General features: G+C 30.7%; 2 protein-coding genes and 1 long non-coding RNA gene across 4 annotated transcripts; 1 reads left to right on the forward strand and 2 right to left on the reverse strand.

The window, feature by feature from the left end:
- Window positions 1–1,055: 1,055 nt before the first annotated feature.
- Window positions 1,056–16,927, reverse strand: LOC115882994 (HEAT repeat-containing protein 1). Its single transcript, XM_030901268.1, has 4 exons — window positions 16,762–16,927; window positions 15,530–16,696; window positions 5,416–8,204; window positions 1,056–3,387 (listed from the first exon to the last, which is right to left on the reverse strand). The coding sequence occupies exons 2-4, from the start codon at window positions 16,681–16,683 to the stop codon at window positions 1,289–1,291; spliced, it is 6,042 nt and encodes a 2,013-aa protein (XP_030757128.1). The 5' UTR covers window positions 16,684–16,696; window positions 16,762–16,927; the 3' UTR covers window positions 1,056–1,288.
- A 413-nt stretch (window positions 16,928–17,340) lies between these two features.
- On the forward strand, window positions 17,341–18,316 carry LOC115882996. 2 transcript variants are annotated; one of them, XM_030901270.1, is made up of 3 exons: window positions 17,341–17,468; window positions 17,530–17,653; window positions 18,013–18,316. In XM_030901270.1, the coding sequence occupies exons 1-3, from the start codon at window positions 17,374–17,376 to the stop codon at window positions 18,289–18,291; spliced, it is 498 nt and encodes a 165-aa protein (XP_030757130.1). In that variant the 5' UTR covers window positions 17,341–17,373; the 3' UTR covers window positions 18,292–18,316. The 2 variants fall into 2 exon arrangements, with proteins under 2 accessions (XP_030757130.1, XP_030757131.1); XM_030901271.1 differs by having other exon boundaries at window positions 17,533–17,653.
- Window positions 18,317–19,070: 754 nt separating this feature from the next.
- On the reverse strand, window positions 19,071–19,568 carry LOC115882975. The gene is made up of 2 exons (XR_004050301.1): window positions 19,418–19,568; window positions 19,071–19,327 (listed from the first exon to the last, which is right to left on the reverse strand). It is a non-coding gene; the product is annotated as an uncharacterized LOC115882975 (long non-coding RNA).
- Window positions 19,569–22,242: the final 2,674 nt, after the last annotated feature.

Raw genomic sequence — 22,242 nt, forward strand, 5'->3', positions numbered from 1 at the left:
CAAAGAAAAATTATTTTATATTTTAGAAAGTTTGGCGTAGAATTTTGAACATACTGTATGATTTAAGATTACGATATTAATAGCAAAGTAAGTATAGACCATCTAAAGTAAATACCTAGTATAATTTTGATTTCACTACAGTCATGGTATTTGTAATAATTTTTTTAATGAAGGTTGAAAAAAATATATTTTTTACTTATTTATTAATATTTCTGAAACTATCGAAATATATTTATTCATATCTTAGGATTATGAAAAGTGAGCTGAAAGGAAGCCAAAAATGCAATAATATATAGGGTGTTCCATTTAAAAAAAATCATGCCGATCCACTCACACTTTTTTGAGCCACTATATAGAAGTTAAAATATTTTCCTGAAATACATCCTTGTACATACTTTAGGTTTCACTTAAAAAAAATTCCCAAGTTTTTTATTCTAGGAGCTACAGATGCCCGACGCACTATTGCCGGACCCTGTATATTAATTCGGAATATTGGTACAATATTTATCTGTAATATCGGATTCATATAAAAAATATACATTGGACAATTTAAAAAATACTCTCGTTTCCATCGTAGGGCCAATATGTAAATATAATATTATTTTAACCCCAATATTGCTGTGCTACTGGGGTCACTATTTGTCACGAATTTTAACAAAAGACCTAAAAACCAATTTAATAAATTTATACCACTTTAAACTTACTTAATATGTCAGTAGCGTGTTGAAACTTTTTTTAATAAATACTTACATTTAATAGAAGTACATTTTTAAGAGTGCCATATTTTATATACTAGAATAATGAAATCGAACTGCACTGATAAATTGGAATTCAAGTCAGCCACATTCAAACTCCTTGCGGACTAGCAAATTTTATTGACAAATCATTACTTAGTTAATTTAGTGTTTGGTTAATATGTAAAAAAACAATTGTTCATATTATAAACTTAAAAATATATTAATGAATCTTCAACAATTACATACCTCAATTTTACATTCTAGGTTTGTTAAAATTTTGTGACTCTACACATTTAATATTTATAAAAAATAACGTTATTGTTACTTTATAGTTCATATATTTAAATCCACAATTATTATCATAACCTAAAGGTCAATTTTAAAATACCTGTAAAACACATACAGTAATACAAAATATTATCTAGCTAAGGATAATATGGGTATCTTCAAAAAAGGATGTTTTTATATGGTAGCAAATAGTTTTTTTTTAAATAAAAAGAGCTCGTAATATTATTATATGTCCGAATTTACGCAAATAACATCATAAACTTTTAAAAATATTTTTGCAAAGGTTCTCCCAAGACAACTTCTATTTCACGAATAGCTTTTTGGCAAGCTTTTTCTACTGTTTCTTCTTCATCTTCAAGGAGTTCAGCTAAAAATGGTATGGTTTCTGGTAGAAGAGGTAAGAAATCCTGTCCTAATTTTGTAACCACCTCCTTCAGACAATGGAGAGCAATCAGTCTTATACCGGGCGTAGCACTGCGCATTTTCAAAAGAATTTGGTAATTTATCTGTTTCCAGCAGACATCATCCGAAACTGCGACGAAAAGGTGTACGATTGTTGGTGTTAATAATGTCTCATTCCTTTGATTTAATATCTCAATTCCACCTATATCGTTCTCTAATTGATCTACAAGCGGTTGCATCAGTATGTCAAAACGGTCCCGATTTATAAACTTCTGGTTAGCATACCTAAATACAGTTTGAAGTGTTTTTAGTACATATTCTAATAGCATAATGTCCTTTGCTTCATCTTTGAAATAGGTGTTATCACCCTTTAGTTTATTGATATCAGAGACAATTTGTGCTGCATTATTTAAAAAATGACTGGCAAACAAAACGAAAAGCCCTTTCAACGACTGCGCAATATTCATAGATAAATTATAAAAAGTGATGAGCCTTTCACTTTTCTCGTCACCTCTAATGGCCCAGTCATATATTTTATAGTAAAAAGGTTTAAAGGAGCTCTCAGATAATTTTAAAATAAACACAGTTAATGCTTTGACGATATGAGTTTCAACATTATTGGCATCTTCTATTGACTGACTTTTTTCCGATCGGAATTTTAAAGCGTGCAAGAAAAAGTTGGTAAGGTCCTGCGTACTTGAATTTAGATCTGCTGGAGTTAAATGTTTGATACATTCTGACAAGATATCCATTAGTGACCCGATTGCCTTGAAATATTTCTTTGTTATGCAAGTATTGTAACTATCTTCAATAGACGGTATTAGGACTCTAGCTGGTATTAAACTACCCAATTTTTTAGCAACTAAATTCAATTTATTAACGAGAGGTGTTGCCTTTTGGTCTTTGTTTGAGCAGCTCCACTTACTGATTAAAATAGACATCTCAAATATAATTTTTTTAAGATATGGACTTAGGAAAAGTGATAAACTGTCTAATAACTTGTTAACTGCAGTTACGACACTGATTAAAAGTAAACTAGATGTGTCTTGATGTTTCTGTTTCTTCAAAATTTTTAGAAATGCTGGCATAACATCCGGAAGACACGATATAGCGTGCACCCTTAAAATAGCGCAGAGTTCTGCCAGACATAATATTACTGATGCCAAAACATTATTCTGCGGTTTACCAGAATTTAATAAATTACTAATAAATTCTAAAATCTGTACGAATTTTTCTGGATCATCTGAAGCAAATGCCTTCACTATAAGTTTTAAAGACAGTAAAGCAGTTTGAATTAAAACTTCTTGATCACTTTCTACTTCTTCAGAATTGAGTGTTTCTATTATTGATATAATAGGTGGAATTAAGATATATATTTCACTTCTATCACATTCGTCAAAGTATTGAAAGTTATGCTGTAATTTTGCATTTAGTAATTCTAAAGCCCTCCTCTTAACGGTATAAATGTTATAAAGAGTAAGTCCCTTAATAACCAGCAAAAACATGTGAGGTGTAAGTAAGGCATTTATGCTATCTAAGATATCATAGCTATGATGTAACATGATTTTCCAATATTGCGCTTGTGGTGTATTTGCCGCCTTTTCTGTAACTTTTTGTATACGCTGAATATAAGTTAAAATACTTACTATTAAGTCCTTATAAAGCTTCTCTAAACTGACACTCTCGTTTTGTGATAATACAACTATCTTATTAATAAGCAGTATGTCCGTTAAAATATTTTTTATAAAATTAATTAGGACATATTTAAAGTGACGAAATTGTTTTGGTGTGTAATTCCTAATATTAGATATAGGACCAATCACTTTCAAGTCAATCTTGTCATCTTTTTCATCTGGAAGCGATTTTAAATAGTTAATCAGCTGAAGACACACATTAAGGATAACTTCTGGCGAGAATTCTAAACAAAGATGCAATGCTATATCCAGGGTGGTTTGTTGATCTAAAACAATAAAAGAAGTTTTAATGAAATATTCCACTTATGAACAAATTTATGATTATTTAGAAAATATACTTTTTTCTATTATACAAAATATAACTTGATTTAAGTGATTAATTAGAACAATAATTTGAGGATAAAAATTATAACGATTTCCTTAATTAGTTTTACAGCCCGACAACTTACAAGCATATTTGCCAATATTTTGAAGGAAAATATTAATTTAAACATATCCTCTTATTATCTATTCTCTGACTTATTATACATATAGATGATAATCAGTTAAGCAAGAGAATAGACAATTTCGACAGACGTCATAAAAAATGGCAGAAAAAAATATATAAATGACTTTTGAATTAAACTTACAGAGTGATCACTGTTAAGGTGCGTTGAGACCGACTGCGCCGCCATTTTTAACATATACTTAAAATTAGTAGTGGGAACTATCGAATGAATACTATCGAAACATTCGATAGTTGCAATTCATTCGAATAATTCGATAGCTAGTAAGAAAACATTCGTCGAAAACTATTCGAATAAAAATTATCGAATAGATGCGTCATCTGCCTTGAAATATTGTATTCTAGTAATTCGGCAGCAAAAACCATTCATTTATAAAATTCATTCATTTATTCGTCAGGATCGATTTTAATAAAATATAAACTGGATTTTAGTTGTCGTCCGGCGACGTAGCAATGCTATGAAAGAACTCTCCAATGCAATGCTATGAAAGACCACTCTCCAATGCAATGCTATGAAAGAAGCCGGCATCTTTGATTTTTTGCGGAGTCAAATAAAGATAAGGACACATTATTTTTTTTATTAAGGTGCTAGTATTTACACAGAAATTACATTATGAAGGGCGCTGTTGCCATATATTCGTATTAGTTAGTATTAGCAAAGAATATTATTCTTTAGCATTAGTTAGTTAGGGATAGTATGTTTTGCATTTTTTTATTAATATTCTGTTGTTACACTGCAATAATACTTTTTATTTTGGATGTAGGAAAATGGTTTTTAATGTTTTTAAGCAAAAACTGGTTTAATAAATAATAATAACAGTAATAATTTGTTATACCATGCAGTGTAATGGAAGGAAAATATAAATAAAAAATTAGAAATCAAAATTATTTATATTACTTTTTATTACTTTATATTACTATTTAAAAATAATATTTATTTTTACTGGCATTTACTTTAAAAAACAAATGAAATATTTTTTCGCAAAAAACTACAAGTAAGAGAATTAGCATAAACAAAATACAAACATTGTTAACTTTTTTTTTAAATGGCACGTGTAAAACTTTCAATTTAATTTTCTGACCCCAAAATTTGAGTTCGATAACCATTTACTTAACCACATTACTTAAATATGATTATTAAGTTCAACTAATTCATATTATTAAAACATCTAAAATACAAATATATATTTTTAAAATTAATTGTAAGTTCATCTCATCTCTCTTAAAAATTGCTACTTCTCAAAATTTCCCATTAAAAAAATGCAATCTAACCTAACCATAATATACCATATAAAATTAAATAATTGAAAGATCGGGCTACGGAAAATCACACAAATTTTCGGAAAAATTTTGACCACTTCGCACACAATCGTCAATTAAAAAAAACTACTATTTTAGTATTTTAAATATTTTAATAAACGCAAAAATAGCATAGTATTTACAAGGCGAAGTTATAAAAATTTGGAAGAACTAATAATGCACTGATGCACACAAATATCAAACGAATACTAAATTTCATTTATCAAAAGCATTCGATATAGTCGTGGCTCGTGGCGCAACGATAACCATTTAGTCGCACGGCGAGGTTGTCACATATGCTTTAGTATACAAATGAATGAATTATTTTATACGAATAAAACCATTCAATAGTTGAAATCATTCATTCAGTAACCATTCGATAGTCTAATTCATTCGATAGTTCCCATCGCTACTTAAAATCACTATGTGTTACTTAGAATTTTGTTGAACAGAGGACTTACAGTAGTAATAAGTAATGGAAACAACTCACCTTTATTATTTTTCTGTTTCTCTTGACTTCCAGACATTATTTCTTTTTCAAAAACCAACAGCAAGAAAATATAAAGGTTCTCCAGTTCATTAACTTTGGTCAAAAGTTGTTTATAAACTGGTAGTCTTCTGTGTTCTGGTACATCAGATAATGCATCTACAAAAACTTGTAAAACGTTTGCAATCGAAGCGGTATCCTTCTTCGTAAGCAAAATAGGAATAATGGCGTCAATAATCTTTATTATAATTTGAAAACTATAAGCGTCATCGTAACGAAGCAGGGACGATCCCATAAAAGTAAATATACTCATTATATGATGCAATACATCGGTTGGAACTATTTGAGCAGCCTCAACTAAAACCAGTAAGGCGTGGTGATGAGTTTGAGGATTTTGAGATGCTCTTATACATTGAATAACAAGTTCTATGTTAAAAACATTTTCTGGGAGGTTTTCATTCTCGCTCTTAGAACAAACTAACAAAATTAAAGATAATATTAACTGTTTCGGATATTCAACAGCGCTTTGTTCCTCAAAATCCAGACACTTCTTCAGAATACTGAACAATAAAGGTGTTAGACATTGGGAATTACGAATTTTCTTTTTATCTTGAATTAATTCCAACATACACACTCCCTTTTTCCACTCTAATGTATCTAGTATATCAACTGTAGGTACCACATTTACCCTTCTTCTCTTTTTGGTTGAAACAAGTTTTGATGATTCTACATCTTTCATATTTTGAAGTATACTAACAATCATTTTTGCGTCCAAATCTAGGTGTTTAAATAGACGATTAGATAGGGAATGGACTTCTGGATGCTGATTGTAAGTCAATATTTCACATATAGTATCTAGTAACTTTTCCAAGACGTCATTTGGTAATCGGGAATAAACTTCTCTAGTTAGTTGATTTAAAAGAATAACAGGTAAGCAGGTTTCTTGATCAGCAATAATTACCTTCTTGTCATGCCTTAAGGCAAAATTAATAAATTTATAAATACTAGTTTCCAAATTTATTTTAGATGCAATAAGGGGATCAAGCCTATTGATAATTGTCTCAGAAACCACGGCGTAATGGTCTTGTATAACAGCGGTTTTCATAAATAGTGTAAATCCACTTTCACAGAGTTTTTCTGTTATTTCAAAGGTATTTATATGAGACAAAATTATCAGGACACCTGCTTTGGCATAAACAGGCGATTTTAAATCGCATGCAAAATGAACTAAATCGCTTAAACATAATTTCACTTCGTCGCTAATTTTCTTTGCCTCGTACCCTGTTACTAATAAATTATATGCTATTAATGACACCTGCTCAGGATCAACAAAAATCTCATCAAAATGTGATATTAAACCCTCACAAAGATATCCGAATTTCTGAGCGTCCTTCAAACATTTCTGTTTGTTTATTAAAAGTTTAATTAGCGTTAACGTAGATTTCCTAATTTCAGCCTTTGAATGAACAAGTAAAGTCAATAGATACGCTAAAGTATTAATGTCAAAGACATTTAATTGCGCGTTGTTCAAGGCATGTCGAATAAAGTCCAATATTTTCAGAATATAACTATCTGATACCACTTTTGAAGATGCCACGTTTAACAAAAGATTTGTTATTTCATAAGGTTCTGAGAAAATATAGTTAATAGTGTCACTACGAATTTTAGAAGGAAATGTATCTTTAAAAATTTGAGTAAACAATAATTTTATAAATTTAGCTAGTTCAGTATCTTCAGAAAAATCAATATGTATTATACTATCTTTATTTAAGGTCACTTTTTTAACTATATTTTCTGTGCATTTTACAAAATCCTCAAGGGGAAATTTATCCAAAAGCTTAATTTTACTATATTCTTTTAAACGTTCCGCGCCCTTATTTCTCTCTTCATCATATTTTGTATAAAAACGTTCAAAAATCTGTAACACTGAAAACGCGGTTTTAATAGTACATGAGTTTGGTACCAACTTAGATAAAAGAAATATGATGCTGTAATAATGATTTATAGAATTTTCTAACTGCAAGTCGATACTCTGCAATAATGATTCAACTATTTCAGAGTTATCATTATTTTCAAAACAGGCGATAAATTGATTATACATTTCAGTGCTATTGTTAATGTATTTTAAGTTACTGCAAAACTCATTAAATAAAATATAGTTAGAAAAAAACTTAGACTTGAAAATTTGTTTTAGTTCCTTAAAATTGTTTCCTGGAGGTAAAATTAAAACTGGCGAGATAGAAAGAAATAATTTCCAATCAAATGTTCTGGTTTTTGTTAATAAATTAATTGCTAATACAAATACATTTTTCCATTTATCCGACAAGAATTGTTTACTGTTAATCACATAAAGCAGCACATTATCATAAAAATCTTTATGTACAACTTCAGTCTGCTGCAATAACATTAACGTCTCCTTAACAACTTTTGGATTTTCATCATTTAATTTATCATACAGAGAATGTTTAATAAAATCTTGTTCACTTTGTCTGAAATTTGAGAAATGATTTGTCAGAAATGACAACGATTCTTGTCTTAATTCCAAACTAGGATGATAGAGTTTATTTAAAATTTCGAATTTTCCTTCGAACATCATAGCATTTTGTAAAATGTTCTTTAGACAGGTTGAGTGGTTTTTGTTATAATTAGGAGATCCACTTTTAAAAATCTCACTAACTGCTGCATCAAAGGAAGTTGGATACTGCTTGTCCAGTTTATGAATAATTTCATGCAACCATTGGTCGACTTCGGTACCGTATTTCTGATCAGGATTTAGAACACCCAGAAACTCACTAAAACAAAAATGAGAAATGTACAGGGTAAACTAGTGTTTCAAAAAAACCAAATCAGGTTTTTTACTTCAGATTTTAACTCATTCAGATTTTAGCATTTTTTAAAAATAAGCAGACAAAAGTAGTACATATTTTTAAAATAACTTTATAGACATAAGGGTAATTCATATACAGGGTGGTCCGAACTGTATTCCGGAAACTTCGGCAGCATATTCTGAAGATAAAAATAAGTAAAAAAGTTTGTATAAATGTATGTCCTAAAATGGACATACATTTTAGGACATACTCTGTTTTGGAGATACAGGGTGTAGGTAAGTTTCATTTTTATTTCGATTTTTTCCAAATAATTTCTGAAGTAACGTCCATATTTGGATGAAAATTTCGGGGAGTTTGGGAGTTTTACATGACAAATTTGATTTTCATGTCAATATGACTCCTATTTGCAGGAGACGTCACCTACATGTGATTTAACTGTTTTGAAGTATAGTAACTTTTCGTCCATACCTGTATAAAACTACTGAGTGAAAAAATCTACATTTTCGAGAGTTTTTACGTAAACAATGTCCCTTCTTAAAAATCTCTACGAGCAACCATTCTCAATATATTTAGACTATTTTTTTACTATAAGAGACCTTTTTTACGTAAAAAAAAGTCGTGAATGTATATTTTTTTACTCAGTAGTTTTATACAGGTACAGACGAAAAGTGATTACTCTTCAAACCAGTTAAAAAATATGTAGGTGGCGCCCCCTACAAATAGGAGTCATATCGACACAAAAATCAAATTCTGCATGTCAAAAAACTTCCATACACCAATTTCCATCCAAATATTGACGTTACTTCATAAATTATTAGGATAAAATCGAAATAAAAATGAAACTTCTACACCCTGTATCTCCGAAAGTAAGCGTTTTAGGACATACATGTATACGAACTTTTTTACTTATTTTTATCTGCAGAATATGCTGAGGAAGTTTCCGGAATACAGTTCGGACAACTCTGTATATAGGGTGTCCCAATATTCCGTCGACATATAGAACTACTACATATTTTTGAAATCAAAATAAGTTCATTGGACACAATTTACCTCTATATAAAAGTGCTTCGTTTGTCCGTTAGAGGGCATCAAACTTATAAATCCTTTTTTCAGATATTTTAAGAACCGTTATTGCTATTTGGATAAAATTTTGGGTGTCTATGTTTTGCTAAGTGCTTTAATATTTGACTTTTACAAAAATCCAGAAAAAGTACGGGAAGGGTAAAAGCTACCCCCACTCCTACATAAACTTTAGTATACATATTTTCCAACTCAACCGACGACCGATTCTTTTTTCGTAAAATGGTCCATTCTAGTATTTACTATATTTTTTATCTCTTGTAAAAAACTCCACTGCGCATACATTTTGAGAAAAAAAAAATTCCGAAGCTGATTTCCAAAAAAATGTTTTTTTGTCACATCAAGCTATAAAGGCGCATAAAATCTATTATGCTGAAATAATCTAGTTGGCGAAAATATGGAATTTTATGTTAGTATCTCAAATTATATTTAACCAGGGTGCAAAAAAATCATGATTTTTTTATTTTAATCAGATTTTTTTGATTTTAATCCGATTTTTTTTATTTTAATCAATATTCTATTTAAAGCCCTATCCTAAATGGCTAAATCTTTGTAACTCTGCCCGATATTGACAATATTAACATTTCTACGGCGCGTGTCGTTTTTCCACATCGGTTACCGATATATTTTATTCTGTAAACTTTGCCGATACCTCTATTTTCCCCAAAAAAAAATCGGCCGCTTAGATCAAAGGGATTTTTTTTGGAAATAGTCATGACTGTCTTAAGTCGAGAATAAAATTAGTACCATCTAATGTTCAAAGTGCAAAGTACTTATTGCAGAACAAACTGTCGGTAGAAATTTGGAATGAACTAGAAGATAAATTAGGGAAGGCGGAAGTTATCTTGATCAACATTCAACTGTTTCAAAAAGGTATAAAACAGCATTGGGCGCGTTCAGGGACGGTCAGCGGCTGAGTGGCTGAGAAACGATTTCCCTAAACGGTCTATTCTGACGAACAGCAACAGTCAGCCGCTGTGCAAAATTCTCAGCAGTAAATATTTAGGCTGAGACAAGTCAGCCTTAATCTATTTCCTTATCTGTGGTCAACTAATGTAAAATAACAAATAACTTTAATTTTCTCAGTTTATTGTTTACTTTTTATGGTTTGTTGAAGTTTGTAGTCAATCGTAGTTAATCGAATCTTTAAAAAATAGGAGATATTTGTTGGCAAAAAAGTTACAAAGCGAAAAAAAAAAGAAAATTCAAGTTCATTTCCATCTCATGTCGAATTTTCTATATACAATGAAATTAAGAAAAAATACTACTTTCTGAAAAATCTAAATCAGCATAAATAACTTTTGATTGTAATTATAATACCATCTGATCGAAAAAAATGCGCCTAGTTGGCTTATAAATAACGATCGATAATATTCCCTATATAAGTTTACATATAAAGTAACAGCAATCTTCACCTCCACATCACCCCTGACGTCGTTTTTTTTTTATTGTAGGGTATTTACACCTTCAGTAATTTTATTTGTACCATGCCATCGAAAAAAAAATGCGCAAAAGGTGACTTGGTCGAACTTGGCCAGTTCCTGTTATTTTAAGTTGTTTTGTTTAGGTGTATAGGTAAAATTATTTTTATAAACTGTTATTTTTTAGAAATTTAATGTTTAATACTGTATTGTCAAATAATATATTTTCAATTATTAAATGATCAGCCAGTAATTAAAGACTAAAGATCGATTATAGACCGATTTGACGAAGAAGATTTATTTATATTTCTCTCAAATTTTTATACTAGACAGAGAGCGCATGAGACAGCTACTGTTTCTTGTTCTTTCTGCTGCTTTGTGCCGCTTAGGGAATATCGTAAGCTGCTGGTCAGCGAAATTCTACGCTGAATGTCAGCAGCTGTGTTCCCTGAACGCGCCCATTGACTCTAGTTTATCTTTTGTCATTGATTAGTCCTCGGGAATAAAAATATAACCTGACATCAGAAGAAACAATTCTGTACTAGAGTTGCTAATGAAATGTATTCAAATACCGGATTTCTGCCACTTCACATGGGCTCTTTCACAAAAAATAAAATACCCAATTCAAGGACAAAATCTGAAATAGAAGACTATTTTCAGTATATTTATCTAAAAAAATAGTTCCATGACATTGAATACTTTATTATAGATCCTCAAAATTGCTGTAATTTGAAATAATTTTAAAGTGCCAATTGATGACGTATGAAAAATACGTCCAATCACATTGCAGAACCGTGCTCCAGTCAACAACTGGCAACATTGCGATTTGATTTGACCAGCACCACCTCAACTCAAGGCCAATCAACATGATATGGGCAAGGCAAATATGGTGGCGGAGGCAGCGCATTATTAAATTGTTTACCTTTAACGTGAAAAGCCGGTAGTGGTTTCTCGTTCCGATTGCATACCAGAAATAATTAATTATCTCTAGTTTGTTGTGCTTCTGCAACACGTTTGTTTAGTTCTTAGTGTTCAGTGCATGGTGTGATCAGAAAATTGTGATAAAATAACAGTGTAATAAAAATCCAAACCAGACATTCCACATAGGGAACTTCAAACTTTTGTCGTACTCCTCTATTATTTGCTTGTCGTACTCCTCTATTATTAATTATTTTAAGGTAAGAACTAGTAAGTATTTATCAAGATATTACACCTAAATGAGTAAAAAGCCTTCGTCGCCAGTCTGCATAGTACTTTATAATGGTTACTTACAATAATCAAAAGATGGGTATTAAAGGGTATGTATTAACATTTTATTGTAGTAGGCCTTTTACATGCTTTGTTCCAAATTGTTACGGGAATTATAGAGGGGGTCCCAAGGTGTCTGCTTTTATATTCCCCAAAAATGACGAGCTTCGTAAAAAATGGTTGACAGCTATTAAAAGAGATAATTTCACTCCTACTAGTAGTTCTCGGGTAAGAAGTGCATTAAATATGCCTCAAAAAGGCCCAAGGCCCCAAAGCCTCTGTTACCCTAGTCAGGATGTAGTTATGACTACTGCTTACACTTACTTAAGTAAAATATTGGAAGAATAATCAAGCTTTTTACATCAAAAAAATCACAGAAAGATATTGACAACATTGACATTTGAAAATATAAATGGCCTGGATGTAAGTCTTTTTTTAGGTCACAACTGCCCCTCACATACGTCAGAATTTATTATTAAATCCATCTTGTTCAGAATATCCAATATTTTATTGAAGAACTATGCAAAAAAAGGAATGACGTCTTTACCACAAAGACAATGCCCTATGTAAAGAGAAAGAGTAAAGAAAACTAAGCTAAGCGTAAGTTTTACTTACGAACCCCCAAAAAGGTATTTAGTTTTTTTTTCTATATAAAATCTTGAAACACATATTATATTTTTTATTTATCCTCACCTATTATAGTTTAAATTTATTACCATTTGTAAAATAATTTGTAAAACACAGAAAATATATTCGATATTTTTTGACCCAAGCCAGTGTAGTTTATAATTCCAAGAGCATTTACCAAGGCTTTTACTAAGACAAGTAACTTCCTATACTGTCCATAATAGTATATATTTTTCAAACGTTCAGAATAAATTCTAAACTATGGTAGTAAGTGTTTGCAATTGAATATTTAGTTCATATTGCTATTTTCTGTCATATATATTTCTGGTTATTTCTTTTTCACCCTATATATGCTACCTCAAATTTGAATATTTTAACACTACCTATTTTCTGAGAAAGCAGACCTTTTTATAAAAAGTAACTAACTGATATTTTCATAAAAGTAATAATACAAAAAATTCCATACTTATATGGAGAACTTTAAGGTCGATTTATAAACTCTACAGTCGGCTTTGGATTTGGCGTTGACGTTGGATTTGCCGTCGACTGTTCGTAGCGCCGCAAAATCGCATTTATAAACTCGACGGTTGACAGTTGGCTTTGGCCGTTTTGGGCAGATCTAACCTTACATTTTTGTTTACTTTTTACTTGAGAGTAGCAGAGTCTATAGTGCGTTTTTAGAGACGAAAGTGTTTAAAGTTTTGGTTTTTTGTTCGAGATTTTTAATTATGGATTTGGAAAGTAATGGTCTTGATGAAATTACCCTATTAGGGTTATTGAGAGTGACCATAAATTTGGAATTAGCATACTTCAAAACTAGATGTAAACAAAGCAACACGTGATCGCTCTTTACTATTCTATTGGCTGTAACGTCATTGCTACGTGATGCTACGGACGGCGAACCGCTTCGAACGGTAAAAAGTTAAACATAATTCAAGTCCGACGGCAACCGGGCGCCAAAGCCAAAGCCAACCGTGTTTATAAATGCTCTTATGGTAATATAGTTTTAAGAATTGGGCGGCGGCGCCAAAGCCAAAGCCAAATCCAACTGTGAGTTTATAAATCCTACTTTAGACTCCCCGTATATTAAAAAATTAGTGAAATATTACGTAATCTAACCCGACATTTGTGTGAAAAATGTCTATTTGGAGATAAAACAGGTTTTAAGATAAATGGCGCCAAATAAAGCACTTCTATCTCCGCCATATTGGAAAAGGTTGAATGGCCTTTTGTGGAGGTGGTGGTGGGTCACCATGGTGGCCCGGCCGTGGCCGTGTTGCCGCTTTTCAACATGCCAGGTGTGACGTATTAAAAATAAAGTGCGGATTTTTATTCTGGGCTTTTTTGTTTTATTTATTTTCTTAAGAACGACTTCAAATTTTTCGAAAGTGAGATAGCAGAAAATTCTAGAATTAATTGCTTTATTCAATTATGCTAATTCCAAAATATAGTGAAAGAGCCCATTTCAAAATAAATCTCTTTCATTTAGAGGTGTAATCTTGATGTAATGGATTCACACGAAATAACTTCAAAAATCGGTCCAACATTATAATAGATGAATATACATCATATATTAGTATATACATCATATATTAGGGATATGTGTTATATGTTATATCTTTTACAATTATTTTTCGATCTGTTAAAGTATTTAAACGTTACAACAGCTTTTTTTACAACAACTTTGTACTTATTTAATCTATTCATTAAATAATATAGGGTATATTTAATATAGGATATATATATAAGTTTTGATAAGTTTACAAGTCGATTATTTCGATTTAAATCCACGATTAAAATAAAAAATCCGTTGATTTAAATCACAATTTAAATCAAGTTGATTCAAATCATTGCACCCTCTGTATTTAACAATAAGCTCCATAAAAAGCTTAAAAAAATAATAAATTTAAAATTAATTAATATGTTCATTTTTTTATTACTGAACCCTCTAACAAACAAACGAAGCACTTTTGTATAAAGGTAAATTATCTGCAATTGACTTATTTTAATTCAGAAAATACGTAGTTGTTCTATGTCCACGGAATATTGGAACTCCCTGTATATTTTGTACATTTGCTTTGGAAAAATTATTTTCCAAAAATTTGTTTTCTCAAAAACTATGCGATATGGCGTTTTTTTACAAGAGGCAAAAAATGTAGTAAACACTAGAGGGGCCTTTTACAAAAAGAAAATCTGTCGTCGGTGGAATTGGAAAATATTTACACTAAAATTTATGTAGGGGTGGGGGTAGTTTTCACCCTACCCGTACTTTTTCTTTATTTTTGTGAAAGTCAAATGTTAAAGCACTTAGCAAAACATAGTCACCCAAAATCTTATTGAAATTGGAATAACGGGTCTTAAATATCTTAAAAAATGTGTTTATTTTTTTAAAGTTTGCTGCCCTCTAGCGGACCGACAAAGTACTTTTGTATAGAGGTAACTTGTGTTCAATGGAAATTATTACTTATTTTTACTCCAAAAATACGTAGTAGTTCTATGTCCACGAAACACTGGGACACCCTATATTTTTACAAAAACTGTAATTTTCTTTTAACAAACACTTAATATTTCATTCACTAAATACACTTCAAACTTATTGAAATAGAACCAGTTTTATATTATTTTTTTTACGCATTTAAAGCACAAATAGGCTAAATTGCTTAGTTTATACAGCGTGACCCAAAACTAGATTTTTTCTGTTATGTAAAAAAGAATACCCTGTATTTTATATCATAACTCAACGTAGTTATTATATTCCACTTTGAATTTAATATAATAATTCACATCTGTTATTGTGTAAAATTTACTTCATCAAAATACTTTTTTTATTGTGATCTTTGGTCTGCCAACAAAATTAGCACTCAAATTTTCATCACTCTCTATTTTCACTACATCATTACAAATTATACTCACCATAAAAATATTTTCACAAAAAAATCATCCATTTTTATTTCATCCAGAATGTTTACCATTAAATCTCTTGCCGATTTATTTGCATCCTGAAGACCAGCTTCACTAATTTTTCTAATTGCAACTTTCAGAAAAGGATATATGTAGTTTCCATTTGAGTTTAAATATTGTAAACATTGAGAAAACCATTCTATTCTAGTAATATTTTCTATAACATCCAATGGCAGATTTTTATAGTCTGCTTGAGACTGATAAATCACTAATATAACTAAGATAATTTCAACTTTGAAGTTAGTATTATCAATTTCAGTTATTTTTTTCATAAACTTATCCAATACCTTATCCTTCAAACTTGTTTTTGATAATAATCGAGCAACTATAATATATGTAGCAGCTGAAAAGTCAGGTATAGAAGAACTCAACCCTTTTAAAATAAGAGGTAAGATTTGTGATATTTGATCCTCTGATATTTCAGTTGAATACTCAATTACACCACTAAAAACTGAACAATAAAAGTTGAAAGCGATAGTTAAAGTATGTGGATTTGGGTGAACATCTATTAAATTATTAATCATTTTCGTAACAAATTTTAAAAATCCATTATTTGATGCTGCATGGTTTAATAAATTCTGCTTTGTCAAATGTACTCCAGGCTTTTGAAGTTGTTTCAGGAAATAAAAACTGTCGTTATGATCCTTAAACTTTAAAAGTTGAACCATTCTTACAAAAATATTAGTTTCATGATATGGCAATATTAATATCAATATATCCTCTCTATTGTATTCATGAATCATATATCTATGAATCAACCATTCCAATGCTTTATGTGAGGAACTCAACATAAAGTATGGCGATACCATCAATAGAAACTTTCTAATTGCATTATCAACCTTACTGTTACCATCTTTATTGGTAATGGACCTTTCAAAGTTTTTCGATGTAACATGAAAGAGTGTCTCTTTAAATTCTTCAAAAACTAGACTTTTCGAAATAAGATCTTCTAATCCTTCCAATCCAATATTATATATAGTATCTTTTCGAAGAGTAGCTGCTTCTTTAGGTTCAAACAATAGAGAGGCCTTCTTTTTACTATCGACTAGGAGGTTTGTCTGAGGGACAGCTAATTTTTGCAACTGTTCTGCCAAAGATGTACCCATTTTTTGTATGATTCTAAAAAGGTATGTTTAGTTTATTCAACTGTATAGGCACATAAAAAATGAATTAAAAGTACTTACGCTATCAAACTTGCATATAAAATTATTCAAATGATTTTTATTAAATGAAATTCATTCGATTATAGCAACAGACTCGGCATTCTTTAACATAGCAAGCTTTATAATTTTTCCATTAAAAAATTAAATTTCAAATTTCATAAATATAAATAAGGGTTAGGTATAATAACACGTGTTCCTCTTCTTTTTTTTAATTAATTTTAAGGCCTAAGCTACTAGGTCTATCCGGCTTGTTGATAGGGTACTAGGTACTACCCTCGACGTGTTAATCTGGTGTTAATCAATACTGAAACAGGGTCTGCCTTAAGCAGGTCTGAGCTATGGAGTGTAGAGGTAGTCTGAGAATAAAATAATTAACTGGTCTGAGCATAATTATATATAGACAAAGGTATAAGTCATACCCATGGTACAACGAAAACAAGGTATGATCGATAGCGGCTCCAATTTCGTTTAAGTTTGCGCATACCACCTGTGACGTCATACGCCATACAAAAAAATATCCATATTGTTCAATTGCCACTAATAAAAAAAGACCTAAAATAGGGAAGAATTAGGACATAGCCCCAAAAGTTATGTTTTGATTATGGAGGGCTTAAAAAAGGAGATTTATCGGCAATGGGCAAATTTGAAATTTCTGTCCCCACTTTTAAGCAGCTTCCTCGGTTTGACAGCAGAGGCACTGCGATCGACTGGGATACTACATTTTCATTGTTAGTATACGATTTAATTGTGTTTTTAATAAAATTTATAGTTAATTTACTGAATTTTTAGCAGTACAACAATGAGTCGTGGTAGAAATTGCTTTGTACCTGGCTGTACAAGTGGGAATCCCAATAAAAACAAGGCAAATAAAGAACGGGGTGAAAGAAACCCAAGCCTTTTCAAAGCTCCTAATGTAAGTAGTATGACTATTTATTTATAAAAATTATGGATAGATGTTAAGAAAAACATTAAAATTATATACTGTCAGTGTACAGATTAAATTATAAACCAAATTAATAGGAAATATAGCCTAAAATCAACATGTGTATAACATAACCTAGGAGGCCTTGTTATAAAATTAAAATAATTTAATACTTACTAGGTGCTAAAATTACCTGTTGACATGTACCTATATTAACCACAGTTTGAACAGTGCTATTGAAAGTGAATATTAAATATTTATACTTCAAGATCGTATTCTCAAAATAACAGCTTTAATAGTGAAAAATGTTTTTTTTTTATTTTATTTAACAATTATATATCTTTTATTAGGATCCTAGCTTGCTACAGCAGTGGCAAAAGGCGATACCCAGATCAGACAAGACACTTAGCAGCAAAGATGCTGTTTGTGAACTACATTTTCTAGATGAAGATATTTTGACTCATTATGAGATCAAATTAACTGACGGAACTATCAGTAGAATTGAGCGGGGTAGACCATTATTAAAGGAGGGTTCAATTCCAAGAATTTTTCCTAACCTGCCTTCATATTTCTCTAGTAATAAAAGAAAGAGGAAACCTTTTTTAAATTGTAATTTTTTGTGTTCTTGATATAATATGATGTTCCTGTTTTATTTTTTGGCATAGTACATATAGATATTTAATATCTAAGTGCTAAATTGTATATTAAATTTATATATTGTATATTTTATTTATTAAATTTAGTGGAATTAGTTAATAGAAACAAAAGTTGTAATGTATTAATATTGCTAAATAAATATTTATATGATGAAAAAGTCAGCGTATATACATATTCACAACTCTGTATTTTTTGTGCTTTTGAAATAAACTGAGTACATTATTTATTCATTAATATTTTATTTACAAACCTACCTTATATTAATAAAGTGAATATCAATAGAAAAACCTTTACAATTATTAGGTGACATTGAATATAATATATCTTGAATTTAATTGTCTACGAGAAACAGTGACAATTTGCAAAACTTTGCTAATGACATTAAAACTTACAATTCAACGCTATGAAAAAACGCTATTGAACACAGGAAACGTTTCAGCTCAATATACCTACTCTCTAGTTTCAGCTATAAAAAGTTATGGAATAGATAACACCGATCAAAGGGTGCAATGGTAACGCTCGTCTTCAGTTTCCATTTATGATTAAGTTATTCCTGATAAAATACTTATTTTTCGTTATTCAATCTGGCAATGAAGTAACGTTAAGTCTTCAGTTTCCATTTATGATTAAGTTATTCCTGACCAAAATACTCTTAATTTTCGTTATTCAATCTGTCAATCGCCATAAAACCACTACTAGTTCGAAAGATTTTAATGTTTTATTAAAATGGTATCACACTAAACTGCATGTAAACATGTCAATTTCAAATGTTTTAATGAAAAACTATGAACCTTTAAACTGCATCAACAAAACTATTAATAAAACACTAACACAATCACACCATAAACTATTTCATTCGCATTTCTCATCAAGAAACAATTACTGTTTACATCAAATCAAAGGTTGAACTGGTGATAAATTTGTTGCTGGAACTTCTATCTTTTTTGTACAACAGTTCTAGGGAAGATTTATTTTAGCAGCTTATATGTTTCTTCGGTCGTGTATGCACTAAAAAAGAACCACATAATAAAACATTTTATAATAATATCAACTTAGGAAAGGATATATTAAACCGGCATCTAATATAACCTAACTAACTTTTCAAACTCAAATTTAAGGTTTTGTATTCACAATTTTAGCCACGCACATTGCTCAATTAGAAAAACCACGTTTCTAAAAGCTAACTCTGGTAAAAATATGCCCAAATATTAACTTGGCTCTATAATTTATAACAAAATAGTTATTCTTGCCATAAAGAAGCTGTGTATTTCTAGTATCCCAATCATCACAAGCGCCCCTAACGGCGATCTATAATTTATAACAAAATAGTTATTCTTGCCATAAGAAGCTGTGTATTTCTAGTATCCCAATCATCACAAGCGCCCCTAACGGCGATTTTCGAACTTCATTTAGATCTCAAAAACTGGGCCCATAATTTTTGCGTTCGATTCGCCTCCTCCTTTTAGACTCCATAGTTTTGATATCGAGCTTGACATTTGAAAAATTATTTTCACATTTTGACACAATCAAATTTCACAGATGACACCATGATGACACAATCTGTTTGACAATTTGAAATTGGCGCGCAGAGCTTGCCGACCAATAGTGCCGTTTATCACCTGTGACGTAGTGACCAACCTGCGCAATATCATACCTTGTATTCTTTGTACCATGAGTCATACCCTGGTTGGTGACAACCAGGGTTCGGAAAACTACATGTTACTTTTAAAAACTACATAAACTACATTACATGTAGTGAATGTAGTTTATGTAGAGGGTGTAGTTTATGTAACTTATGTATGTAACTTTCAAATTTCAAAGGTTTGAGGTGAGGTTTTAATAAGTTGAAGCTTTAAAATACATAATGTATTTAAGAAAACAGAAGAAATATGGCTTTAAATATAATATTTACATCATATTATCTCTATTACACCTCATACAAAGGAAAATTATTCATAATATCAATACATAGTTTATTAACGTAGTTTTCATGTAGCTAATGAACGGGAAAAGACGTAGTTTTTGAAGAAAAACTACACGTAGTTAATCAGGTAAATTACCTCTTAATTAACTACTTCCGAACCCTGGTGACAACTCGTTGATGATGCTAAACTGCAGAAATATATAAGCTTTTTTCGTTTTCCTGTTATTACCGATTCTGAACCGTCCTAGAATAATTGTGATGCGTATGCGCAGAAGGAAATATGAAGACATTATTTCATTTGCGCATGCGCTGGAGAGTTCTAGGACGATTCAGAATCGATAATAACAGGAAAACGAAAAAAGCTAATATTATATCATTTATATCCTGTTCGCAATCCGCGTAAAAGGTTCGAGGACAAAGGAGTATATCTCGTGAATAATAGTGAGTAAGATCATGATATGGCCGAGGACCGCAGTTCGGATTCCGAGTAAACAAATAGACCTCTGTCCAGATCAGAGATATGGAAGTGGGAGAATGAGCTTCGACGAGTGCGCATCCAAATTTTTGTCGACGGCAAGATGGCAGACATCTTCCAGGTCTCGCTGTCACTTCCCCTCTTTAATTGACATCTGTTTGTTTTGTTTTTTTTTCGTTCGTGTTGTTATCTGTTGTTATCTAGTTAAAATTTATTATTATCTCAATCAGAGTCTCAATTATTCTAAACACTAATTCAAAAAGGCTTATTGTATATTGTCATAGTCATTCTAAGAAAGCTAATACGCCGGGAAAAATGATTAGTTTTCATGTGTAAGTTTATACAGCATAATCGTGTTTACAGATGATCCAAAACTGTTTAGTTTTAGTTTTCCTAAAGGCGATTTGTAAAAATCGTGATTGTAATTGGGAATGGTCAAAAATAAGTGTATGATGTGGCCATTTAAAGAGGATGTTTTTATTACGTGTGGAGGAAGAAGATACTTGGAATCAATGTTCATGCTTCTGTAAAACAGTGCACTCTTATAGTGTCCATGAAAGCACAAGTTCATGTGTACCAGAAATATGTCAAATAAGATTGGTCCTTACTTGACAAGAAGATTATTTGGAGGAAAGAAAACATAAGATAGGGTATTTTAATCGAACAGCGAAAATTTAACATTTTTATTGTAAAGTTTGTTGTAGGTAGTTGTAGTTTTGTGCTTAATATTTCTAACATTAGCAGCAGCAGTGTTCAGAGTGTCAAGAGGAGGAGAATTCAGTTAATTAGATTTATGCACAGTTACAGGTATGAAGGCTTTTTCAAACATAGTATCAAGTTCTATAGTCAACATTTTTAGTATTCCTACAACTGTAAAAACAAGGAACATTGGACTGAAAAAATGGCAAGATTTATATAGGAAGAAGGGTATTATGCCAATAAGAAAATTAAATCTGTAGGCAGAAGTTTCTTATTTAAAAACTGTTATGGGGCATATATTAATTTGTATCTGTGCCACAAATCACTGAGAAAAATCATATAATATTCATAATTGTTAACGAGATGATATTTAAAGAGTGTTAAAAATGAGACTATTAGTCATGAAGCTTACAGTGTTACTTTGTTTCAATATTACACTTTTATTCTTGTAAAATCTATGATGAAGTTCAAAAGCATTTTGCAATGGCCTTAAATTGTGAGTTGTGAGCCAGGATTTATAGTAAAGGTATTTGATGCAATGAAACTTAATCGGTACCTTCCAGTATGTATTTTAGTAAGGGGATTGTCAATCCCATGTTTTTAAATAGATAAAATACAGGCCAAAGTTGACAATATTACAGTTGAGAAGAAACTATTTTATCTTAAAAAAAAATTTCTTAAAATTCTGAGATCATATAATCTAATTTTCTTAATAATAAATTAGGTATATGTACATACAGAATTTTGTTATGGACAAATAAGGATCGACAAGCTTCTTTTGTGCAAAAAATAAATGATTTTTTCTAGTATTACGACAAACCATAA

Source organism: Sitophilus oryzae, unplaced genomic scaffold (assembly GCF_002938485.1).
Source record: "Sitophilus oryzae breed Bouriz unplaced genomic scaffold, Soryzae_2.0 scaffold_1801_pilon_pilon, whole genome shotgun sequence".
Classification (NCBI taxonomy): Eukaryota; Metazoa; Arthropoda; class Insecta; order Coleoptera; family Curculionidae; genus Sitophilus; species Sitophilus oryzae.

What these genes read in the sequence shown, in the direction of transcription:
- LOC115882994 (XM_030901268.1), bottom strand. Translation starts at nt 16,683, where the DNA reads ATGGGTACATCTTTGGCAGAACAGTTGCAAAAATTAGCTGTCCCTCAG. An exon ending in TTTGTGAAAATATTTTTATG is followed by an intron (nt 8,205 to 15,529) that starts GTGAGTATAATT and finishes TTTTTGTTTTAG; the next exon opens with TGAGTTTCTGGGTGTTCTAA. An exon ending in GAAACAGAAAAATAATAAAG is followed by an intron (nt 3,388 to 5,415) that starts GTGAGTTGTTTC and finishes TTATTGTTTTAG; the next exon opens with ATCAACAAACCACCCTGGAT.
- LOC115882996 (XM_030901270.1), top strand. Translation starts at nt 17,374, where the DNA reads ATGGGCAAATTTGAAATTTCTGTCCCCACTTTTAAGCAGCTTCCTCGG. An exon ending in TGGGATACTACATTTTCATT is followed by an intron (nt 17,469 to 17,529) that starts GTTAGTATACGA and finishes CTGAATTTTTAG; the next exon opens with CAGTACAACAATGAGTCGTG. An exon ending in GCCTTTTCAAAGCTCCTAAT is followed by an intron (nt 17,654 to 18,012) that starts GTAAGTAGTATG and finishes ATCTTTTATTAG; the next exon opens with GATCCTAGCTTGCTACAGCA.